Source organism: Polyodon spathula, chromosome 12 (assembly GCF_017654505.1).
Source record: "Polyodon spathula isolate WHYD16114869_AA chromosome 12, ASM1765450v1, whole genome shotgun sequence".
Classification (NCBI taxonomy): Eukaryota; Metazoa; Chordata; class Actinopteri; order Acipenseriformes; family Polyodontidae; genus Polyodon; species Polyodon spathula.
In genome coordinates, this window is record NC_054545.1 from 38,487,180 (window position 1) to 38,498,298 (window position 11,119).

The 11,119-nt window shown below is 43.3% G+C and overlaps 1 protein-coding gene across 1 annotated transcript; it reads left to right on the forward strand.

The window, feature by feature from the left end:
* Window positions 1-269: 269 nt before the first annotated feature.
* Window positions 270-10,730, forward strand: LOC121324362 (DDB1- and CUL4-associated factor 7-like). Its single transcript, XM_041266107.1, has 7 exons — window positions 270-936; window positions 5,218-5,376; window positions 5,725-5,836; window positions 6,223-6,341; window positions 6,716-6,925; window positions 7,354-7,471; window positions 7,695-10,730. Exons 1-7 carry the CDS (start codon window positions 799-801, stop codon window positions 7,865-7,867), a joined length of 1,029 nt encoding a protein of 342 aa, XP_041122041.1. The 5' UTR covers window positions 270-798; the 3' UTR covers window positions 7,868-10,730.
* Window positions 10,731-11,119: the final 389 nt, after the last annotated feature.

Here is an 11,119-nt window from a genome sequence, read left to right on the forward strand (position 1 = left end):
AGTTCCGTCATCTGAGTGACAAAGTCTACACCCAACCAGTTTCCCTAATAATACTTGACCCCCCCATGTACCGCCCTTTCTCTGGTATCAGAATATTTTTAACTGAGCGTCTCAACGAATCAATTACCTTTGTTTGGCGTGAGGCTTGTCTGTCTTGGTAGTCATTGACCCGCCTTCTGCCAAATCGCGTGTGCACATTCGTTTTATTTTATTATACCCCGCCCTCTTTTCTGATTGACACTTGCCTCTTCCAATGCTTAAGCTCGACACAGACTACGGTTTGGGTTTCTACAGTCCATGTAGAGTTCGGTGTTGTTTTGTACCGAATGGGTCTTCGAGATTATGTTTTTTTTTTATTTTTAATTTAATTAAAACAGATTTTACCTTAAATTCCAAAACCAAAAGCGGAATTTAACAGAAACTTAACGCTCAGGAAAACCCAGTCGAGACCGAGGAGTCTCGTCGTTGCGTTTCTTTGTGAAGTGTTTCTCTTCAAGGGGAGTCGTGGCTACCTTACCGGGGAACCGCGATCAGACTGTCTTTCATCGTCAATATAGTATTATTACAATAGCATAGGGGCATTCTCGTAGTCCTGCCGGGAAACAGACCGGTCCATTTTTATTTTGTTTGCGTCGATAGGAAGCTAGCTCGACCGTGCTTGTTCTGTTTTCGTGTCCCGGTTCAGAGAAAGGGGGGCACACACAGACACGGCGGTACTGTGTGGCAGGGGGATCGAGTGGCTTTTGACCGTTTTCTTTGCAGTTCTTCGGATACATTTAGCTACTGCAATACATCAACATGTCTCTCCACGGCAAGCGAAAGGAGATCTATAAATACGAGGCTCCATGGACGGTGTACGCAATGAACTGGAGCGTACGGCCGGATAAACGTTTTCGACTAGCCCTGGGAAGCTTCGTGGAGGAATATAACAACAAGGTGGGTGGATCGTAAAAAACATGCTGTACCCGAGCAACTCCCTGAAACGAGGCACCCTGCCGCTTCATATAGAAACACACATCATACCACTGTACCATATCCGAGCAACTCCCTGAAACGAGGCATCCTGCTGCTTCATATAGAAACACACATCAAACCACTGTACCATACCCGAGCAACTCCCTGAGACGAGGCATCCTGCTGCTTCATATAGAAACACACATCAAACCACTGTACCATACCCGAGCAACTCCCTGAAACGAGGCATCCTGCTGCTTCATATAGAAACACACATCAAACCACTGTACCATACCCGAGCAACTCCCTGAAACGAGGCATCCTGCTGCTTCATATAGAAACACACATCATACCACTGTACCATACCCGAGCAACTCCCTGAAACGAGGCACCCTGCTGCTTCATATAGAAACACACATCATACCACTGTACCATACCCGAGCAACTCCCTGAAACGAGGCACCCTGCCGCTTCATATAGAAACACACATCATACCACTGTACCATACCCGAGCAACTCCCTGAAACGAGGCACCTGCTGCCGCTTCATATAGAAACACACATCAAACCACTGTACCATACATATAGAAACACACAGCAACTCCCTGAAACGAGGCACCCTGCTGCTTCATATAGAAACACACATCAAACCACTGTACCATACCCGAGCAACTCCCTGAAACGAGGCACCCTGCCGCTTCATATAGAAACACACATCAAACCACTGTACCATACCCGAGCAACTCCCTGAAACGAGACATCCTGCTGCTTCATATAGAAACACACATCAAACCACTGTACCATACCCGAGCAACTCCCTGAAACGAGGCATCCTGCTGCTTCATATAGAAACACACATCAAACCACTGTACCATACCCGAGCAACTCCCTGAAACGAGGCATCCTGCTGCTTCATATAGAAACACACATCATACCACTGTACCATACCCGAGCAACTCCCAGAGACGAGACATCCTGCTGCTTCATATAGAAACACACATCATACCACTGTACCATACCCGAGCAACTCCCTGAAACGAGACATCCTGCTGCTTCATATAGAAACACACATCAAACCACTGTACCATACCCGAGCAACTCCCTGAAACGAGGCATCCTGCTGCTTCATATAGAAACACACATCAAACCACTGTACCATACCCGAGCAACTCCCTGAAACGAGGCATCCTGCTGCTTCATATAGAAACACACATCAAACCACTGTACCATACCCGAGCAACTCCCTGAAACGAGGCATCCTGCTGCTTCATATAGAAACACACATCATACCACTGTACCATACCCGAGCAACTCCCTGAAACGAGGCATCCTGCTGCTTCATATAGAAACACACATCAAACCACTGTACCATACCCGAGCAACTCCCTGAAACGAGGCATCCTGCTGCTTCATATAGAAACACACATCAAACCACTGTACCATACCCGAGCAACTCCCTGAAACGAGGCATCCTGCTGCTTCATATAGAAACACACATCATACCACTGTACCATACCCGAGCAACTCCCAGAGACGAGACATCCTGCTGCTTCATATAGAAACACACATCAAATACCACTACCATACCCCAGCAACTCCCCAGAACGAGGACATCCTGCTGCTTCATATAGAAACACACATCAAACCACTGTACCATACCCGAGCAACTCCCTGAAACGAGGCACCCTGCCGCTTCATATAGAAACACACATCATACCACTGTACCATACCCGAGCAACTCCCAGAGACGAGACATCCTGCTGCTTCATATAGAAACACACATCATACCACTGTACCATACCCGAGCAACTCCCTGAAACGAGGCATCCTGCTGCTTCATATAGAAACACACATCAAACCACTGTACCATACCCGAGCAACTCCCTGAAACGAGACATCCTGCTGCTTCATATAGAAACACACATCAAACCACTGTACCATACCCGAGCAACTCCCTGAAACGAGGAATCCTGCTGCTTCATATAGAAACACACATCAAACCACTGTACCATACCCGAGCAACTCCCTGAAACGAGACATCCTGCTGCTTCATATAGAAACACACATCGGTAGTTGTATTTATTCATTTACTTATCTGCTTATTTTCATGGCAGAAATGCAAAGTATTATCTGCAACAGAAAGCAAATAAGTTTCAGATCTAAGTGCAGCAGAGATTAAGGTGTGGCTGAGATTTAGGTTTGCAAAATGAGCTTGTCAATATTATGAACAATGAAAAGGAATCACAGGTACCAGCATAGATCCTCATTTTAATAAAGTGTGCTATTGGGTATCGAGAAAAGCACTGAAAGATATATACAGATATGACTTCTTACTTGCACCAAGAATAATACAGATTACAGTCAGAAACGCACAAAGGGAATACATGTAAACGGCACCAAATGTTGTTGTTGTTATTATTATTATTATTTATTGGATTTGTGTTTTTAAATGATGGCGAAAGCTGTGAGTTTTGTTAATGTTTTATTAGATGTGATGGCAAAGAGCTGTGGGTGTTTTGTTTGGCAGCGTGGATGGGAAGCCCCATCCACAATTTAAAAACCTTGTGTAGAAGATGGCCCTCTCCCGAATTAAGTGATTAATTTGTTGCTATTTGGGAGATGGTCACCTGCATAAAAGCCAGCAGCTGTCTGCAGTCTGGGTGGGAGTACACAGGAAAGTACGGGAGAGCGAGAGGAGAAAGGAAATTTAAAACCAACCATTCTAGGAACAGTGACAGCGTTTGCCCAGCTTGATCTGTATTGGTTAGTTTACTTTGTGTTGGAGATTTCGTTTTGTATAACTGCTTTATTTTTTCTCTGTGAGCAAGTGTGTTTTTTTTGTTAAACCTTTTATTTTATTTTTGTTGTTTTAAATAAACGGTGCAAGCACCATTGCGCCTCAGTACTGCCTTTGTTATTGTTCCTGCATTCTGGCCTGACATCACCACTACAGCCATCCCTGTCACACAGCTGCTTAGAATATTACATTTCCTCACGTTCTTACTGATGTACTGAGGCTGTAAACTGACAATGAAAAGTCATACTGCAGGACAGATGTCATCGACAGCTTTTCTTGTTTTGAGAACAACACATTCATGAATATATTTATTGGATACCTGACAATAAGTACTTAAATGCAATTGTGAGTTTCTGCACACCCCTATACCCACAGGACTCAAAAGTAGTAATCTGTCAAAATCTTTACCCCATAGATACAATATTTCATACTGTTCTCAATATGGATTCAATTGAGATAAGGTCCATCTAAAAGCGGCTTGCGTTTAGAGTGTAAAAATATTGTGTAGGAGGTGGAAATCAAGTCAAAATGACAATTTGGTAAAAAAAAGTTTAAAAAAAGTTTTACCCATGTGGATGTCAGAAAATGTATTATGTCTGTTTATCATTAAACAAAAGTTTGATGTGTGTACCAATACAAAAACATAGTAAAATTATTTTTTATACCAAAATTTAAATGTCTGCTTTGAGATTTTCTTTTTTCTCAACATTTTGTCAATAAAAACACTCCATGGTAGAATATCTGTGGCTCAGTGTTACAAAAGAGTTTAGAACTACAGCTTCCATTGAGATGGTTCTGTTCCACTGGCTCAGTGACCTGCTTGTATTGATTGCTGTTCCACTGGCTCGGTGAGCTGTTTGTATTGATTGCTGTTCCACTGAGCTGCTTGTATTGATTGCTGTTCCACTGGCTCGGTGAGCTGTTTGTATTGATTGCTGTTCCACTGGCTCGGTGAGCTGTTTGTATTGATTGCTGTTCCACTGGCTCGGTGAGCTCTTTGTATTGATTGCTGTTCCACTGGCTCGGTGAGCTCTTTGTATTGATTGCTGTTCCACTGGCTCGGTGAGCTCTTTGTATTGATTGCTGTTCCACTGGCTCGGTGAGCTCTTTGTATTGATTGCTGTTCCACTGGCTCGGTGAGCTCTTTGTATTGATTGCTGTTCCACTGGCTCGGTGAGCTCTTTGTATTGATTGCTGTTCCACTGGCTCGGTGAGCTCTTTGTATTGATTGCTGTTCCACTGGCTCGGTGAGCTGTTTGTATTGATTGCTGTTCCACTGGCTCGGTGAGCTGCTTGTATTGATTGCTGTTCCACTGGCTCGGTGAGCTGCTTGTATTGATTGCTGTTCCACTGGCTCGGTGAGCTGCTTGTATTGATTGCTGTTCCACTGGCTCGGTGAGCTGCTTGTATTGATTGCTGTTCCACTGGCTCTTTGATCGGCATGTATTTGTTTTTCTCTACTTTCAGGTGCAGCTGGTCGGCCTGGAGGAGGAGAGCTCTGAGTTTATCTGCAAGAACACCTTTGACCACCCCTACCCCACCACCAAACTCATGTGGATTCCTGACACCAAGGGGGTCTACCCAGACCTGCTGGCCACCAGTGGAGACTACCTCCGCATCTGGAGGGTGAGTAGAGAAGCACTGAGGGGAGTGAGAGGTTGGCAGAGTGGATAAAGCACATACACTCACTGTCTGTCTGTTACTGGATCTGACAGTTCCTTCCCTGGGTAAGTAGGCTGGACTTTGAGCTGCTTGTAGTCCTGATCACTGATCACTGCAATGAAGAAGGTGAAAACATTTATCTACAGAAACACATTTCTCATAATTCACATGATTTAGTCTCAACTAAATACAGCTCATTGTTCATTTTTTTTTACTGACATGACAGCTTTTTTTTTTTTTTCTTAAGTTTCCCTAACATTGCCCATTGCTTGTTCTCTGGTTCCTCAATGACTTCCCCCCCCCCCCCCCCAGGTGAGTGACACAGAGACCCGCCTCGAGTGCCTGTTAAACAACAACAAGAACTCTGATTTCTGTGCCCCACTCACCTCCTTTGACTGGAATGAGGTGGACCCCAACCTACTGGGTAAGCAGATGGACTACTCCTGCTTTCTTTTGTAATGAAAACATTTATTCAGATTGATGAGCCTTTTGCTCTAGCATGATCATTTACCCATTCTCATTCCCCTGATGTAGTGCAGGTTGGTAATAAGTGGAACTGTGACAGACACCTTTCAGGGAATGGGGGTGAACAAATCTTAACTTTTTGAAAATGTTTTTGATTTGCTGTATTTGTGCATCTTCTGCTGCGGAACTCAGTTTTGAACATCTGCCACTGATATTTTATAATTTTGTAGTTTGGCAAATCTTATTCTGAACAGTACCACAACTGTCTGCAATAAATGTATGTGTTGCTTCAGTTCTAGTTATCTATGTATTCCATTTCAGTGCTTTTCTTTTCCATTGCTGCAGGCACTTCCAGCATAGATACAACCTGCACTATCTGGGGCCTGGAGACTGGGCAGGTGCTGGGGAGAGTCAATCTGGTATCGGGGCACGTCAAGACACAGCTGATCGCTCATGACAAGGAGGTAGGGCTCACGCTGCCCAGCACACTGCTCCACACCTTGGCCTCGAAGCCATTGGCTCTGTAGAACAATTCACAGCACTACTGCTACAGTGCATGGATGTGGCTCATACAGTTAACCATAAAAAGACAAACATTGTTTATGTGGTTCACTGTTTTCTCATTACAGTAGTCTCAATGCACCCGCAGTGTGTGTTCGGAGCGTGTGGATTCCTGCAGTATTGGTGTATGTGGCCCCTGTAGCATTGGCCAGCATTCAGCGTCTCTCTGTTCTATAAGTTACACAATGGTTATGCTCACGTGCTTTGTGAGTAGACTTCAGATCTCTTCGTGATTCTCCTCATCCCCCTGTACTCTCATTCCCCACTTTCTCGCCAGGTGTATGATATTGCGTTCAGCCGGGCAGGTGGCGGCCGGGACATGTTTGCCTCAGTGGGGGCTGATGGCTCAGTGAGGATGTTTGACCTGCGGCACCTGGAGCACAGTACCATTATCTACGAGGACCCCCAGCACCACCCCTTGCTACGGCTCTGCTGGAACAAGCAGGACCCCAACTATCTGGCCACAATGGCCATGGATGGCATGGAGGTGACTGGCTTTAATGATGTGGACACAGACTGTTGCATCTAACCTGGCTGAAGCTACAGTGTTCCACTTTCTTCTTTAACAATGCAGTGTTTACTGTGTTCTTTCGTACGTTAGCCATGGATACTTTAGAAAGTAGAACTTCATAGAAATAAGCATATACCTACTATAAAATGTCTAGAAATGACTGTTCATACTATTATAGGTAAAGAAGCTAAACAAATTAAAAGGCACCCACAAAACCAGTTATTACTGTACCATGTTTAACTTATCTGGTAACTACCTACACAATTTATATAGTTAATAAGAAATTTAACCTGTAACTAAACAGGCTGAATGCTGCAGGCTTGTGGCTTGCTTCCATGCTGTAGTTGTTTCTGCTGGAGATTTTGCCTCTGTGCTGGGTGTGACTGGTCCTGTTTGTGTTGCAGGTGGTGATACTGGACGTGCGGGTCCCCTGCACACCTGTCGCCAGGTTAAACAATCACCGAGCATGTGTCAATGGCATCGCCTGGGCTCCTCACTCCTCCTGTCACATCTGTACTGCAGGTAACACAATGATATACTTCACAATAGGATCTGTGAGTCTGTAGGGAGCTCAATAATATCTTAACAGTGTGTTGGTCTTTGAGTCAGATTGAATTCAATATTATATTGAGACTGTATGAGATTACTAATGGAAGACCATACATTTTGAGGTCAGTTAGACAATGATAGAAGAGCTCAAAAGAAGCTCCCAGAACACGGTTGTTGAGGGTTTCCCTCATTGCAGCGGATGACCACCAAGCCCTGATCTGGGATATCCAGCAGATGCCCCGTGCCATCGAGGATCCAATCCTGGCATACACAGCAGAGGGAGAGATCAACAACGTGCAGTGGGCCTCCACACAGCCAGACTGGATATCAATCTGCTACAACAGCTGCTTGGAGATCCTCCGCGTCTGATGCTAGTGACTGGCACCAGGGAGGAGGGAGAGGGGGTTGAGGGAGAGGGAGGTTGAGGAAGGTGGGAGAGGGTTTGAGGGAGAGGGGAGCAAGGTGAGAGAAGAGGGGTTGGAGAGGGGGTGTTCAAATGTCACAATCCACATCGCTGCTTCTCACGGGTTCTTGCACTATACTCTTCTCTTTCACAATTGGTAAATAAAAAGAAATATTAAAGCCCTCTGTGTCGGTAGAATAAAGAACCGTATATCTTTTTTTTTTTTGGGGGGGGGGGGTCAAATAAGCAAAAAGGAGGGTTAAGTCCAGACATACTAGAGAATGAGTGAAGGGGTGTGGTTATGAAGATCAAGGAGACACAGTAGATTTAAATAAGTACCTTCAGCTAGGAATATGACTCCTTTTAAGTAGTGCTGAAGCAGTGTATATGTATTTTAAATAATGTTTATCTGCATATATTAAAGGCAAAACTTTAGGTTTTCTATAAATTCCATGGTAAGAGTGGAGGGGATCCGTTCTTTTGAAGATCCCTGCGTAGCCTTACTGCTGATATTGGAGCAATGCAGCTGTTGTGTTGTGTAACGCTGCCTTTGACTGCTTTAACTGACATTGGCTGACTAGTTATTGGCTGTATGTATGTTAGTGGAGAACCTGTGGGACAGACGTTTTGGATCTAAGGCAAATCCAGAGGCTTGCTTTGCAGTGGGTCCTGTTATTAAGTTCTGTCCATTTAATCCCAGGGACTTTGATTATGACGTTAGAGGATTTCGGTAAAAGCAGCTAACATGCTGATTGCCTGTGAAGTATCACAAATGGAAACAAACACTTTTAAACAGCGTTTTACTTAAACAAAATCTCTGTTTAAACTTAAATTATCAGAACAAAGGTTGTTAAAGGTTATAATATAAGGCGATGTAACTTTTAAAGTTGACGATCATTTTATCTGTGATGTATGAAGTTGTTGTGGGACTCCATGTAAAGATCCTTGTTCTGTATGGAGATGTTGTCTAAGACGGCCGTGGCTGCAATCTGAGCTGTCCCTGCACTGTACCAGGTTCGGCTCAGTCAAACAAGCCTTCTCTAGTGTTCATCACTCTTTTTGCCGTTTTATGATTGACCTGATAACTCAAGCATTTGAAGGGCTATAGTTTTTGAGTTTAACACATTTATTCAGTAATACCTTTTTTTTTCATTGTTGCTGAGAGAATTGTTAACAAAAAAACAGATTCTTTAAAGTTTATATTTATTGGCTGGGCAGATAACACTTTTTTTTTTTTTTTATCAAGCCACTTCCCTTTACTTATTTTTTGAGTGTGCTAGCATGCAGGTTTGCACCAGGACTGAAGGTTCGTCGACCCTTTCCGCTGCAGTCACACAAACTGGCCCAGTCATCTGATTGGAATGCAGGAGTTGTCAAGGTCACTTGCCCTGGTTTTGGGTTGACCTTATTCAGGGGGAGGTTGAACTGATCCAAGTGCACTCTGGATGAGTAGCAAGCACCAATGAGCAACAGCTATTGACTTAATGTAGTCCCAAAAGAGTGATGACAATTAAATGAAAGCTAGACTGCAGAACATGATACATTCTATACTGGGTGAGACTGGGGGCAGACCCCAATTGATTCCATCTTGGTGCTCAAGTCGAGGAATTCCTTTTTGAGCCACACCTGTGTTTATAACTGGGACTCATTGTATGTGTTCCTGCTTCTGTTTCTCCTTTCCTTGTGCTGCATATGAAATGTTGCTTTTTTTTAGCATGTTTGTAGTAGAAACTTATTATGCATCTTTCTATATTTTGATGATATCTTGATAGCAATATTAATAGTCATTTTACTTTGTTTTTGTTTTCATATTTAACCTCTCACATCTACCTTTTTATCTAGACTACATTATAGTAGATAGAGTAGAGTTGTGCATATTACTGAATCCTTTTATTAAAGCACTAGTAAGCCGTCTCTATTTTAGGGGGTTCGTTGTTAGTGTATGTGTGTGTGTTGCCAGGCGGTCAAGGACAGTACCAGGTACTGAACAGAAGAAGGGTTTGAATTGATTTATTCATTATTATTTGTTTTATTCATGAGCATTCTAAATCTTATACAGCATGTATTTAGAATTAGACAAAAACAAAACAGAAAATACCCCCCCAAAATTGTAAATTAAAAAGGTCATGTTTTACATCTGCTCAGAAAACCGTGGCCTACAGACAGTTTTTACAAGGAGCATCTCGTTATCTTGTGAGGAGACGTAGTGTTAAAGATCATAAGAAATAGCTTTTTTTGTCCTCCTTCAATGAAATGCAAGTTCAAGCTTCCCTGTAGTGACATCTGATTGTCCAAGAAAAATGTGTATTCCTTTATTAGGAATTCTTCACAGCTGTAACCATAGCCAGACACCATAGCAATTTGTGGTGTCACAATGGAGAAACTGCCTTCAACAGTTTTGAGTTCCACTGTGGATCTATTGTCTGGATACATTGCTGTTCCACTGTGGACCTGCTCTGTGGATACATTGCTGTTCCACTGTGGACGTGCTCTCTGGTACATTGTTGTTCCACTGTAGACCTGCTATGTGGGTATACTGCTGTTCCACTGTGGACCTGCTCTCTGGGTACATTGCTGTTCCATTGTGGACCTGCTCTCTGGGTACATTGCTGTTCCACTATGGACCTGCTCTCTGGGTACATTGCTGTTCCTCTGTGGACCTTTATGTGGGTACATTGTTCCAAATTCTGGTTTCTCACCTGCTTCTGCACTACTGACTCTCCTTTATTTCTATTGTCTATTGTGTTTTTTTCTGAAGCAGTGTGTTTCAAACATTGTAATACAGTAGCTGTCTATTTACAACAACCAATAAACTTTTTCTTACAACTATACTTGTGTGTGTTTCATTATGATTGTCCACGTTTCTAAAAGGAAATGCGTTTCAGTAACTGTCAGTCATTAGTGGTCAGCAAACTAGCCAAACCACTAAACTGCAGTCTGTGAAAGCAATAGGCTGCCAGTGTGGAGAGACCTGTGTGGTTCATAGAAAGAGGTAATGTGCAACCCTTTTTTGTTGTGTGTAATTACACTATGTAACACAATTTTTGTTCCTGGGTAGTGTTATTTCCTAACTGCTTATGCCTCAAAAGTATAGAGAATGGTATTATTCCCCACGAACTTTGCTTTTGTGACCATGACAGTGATATTTCAAAATATCACCATTTCCAATGGGAAAACGGGCAAATGTGTGTCTTTCGTTCACATAAAGTCAGAAAAAA

Coding starts and splice junctions, on each gene's coding strand:
- LOC121324362 (XM_041266107.1), top strand. CDS start 799: ATGTCTCTCCACGGCAAGCGAAAGGAGATCTATAAATACGAGGCTCCA. Junction 6,926..7,353: donor TGGCCATGGATGGCATGGAG/GTGACTGGCTTT, acceptor TTTGTGTTGCAG/GTGGTGATACTGGACGTGCG. Junction 7,472..7,694: donor CTGTCACATCTGTACTGCAG/GTAACACAATGA, acceptor CCCTCATTGCAG/CGGATGACCACCAAGCCCTG.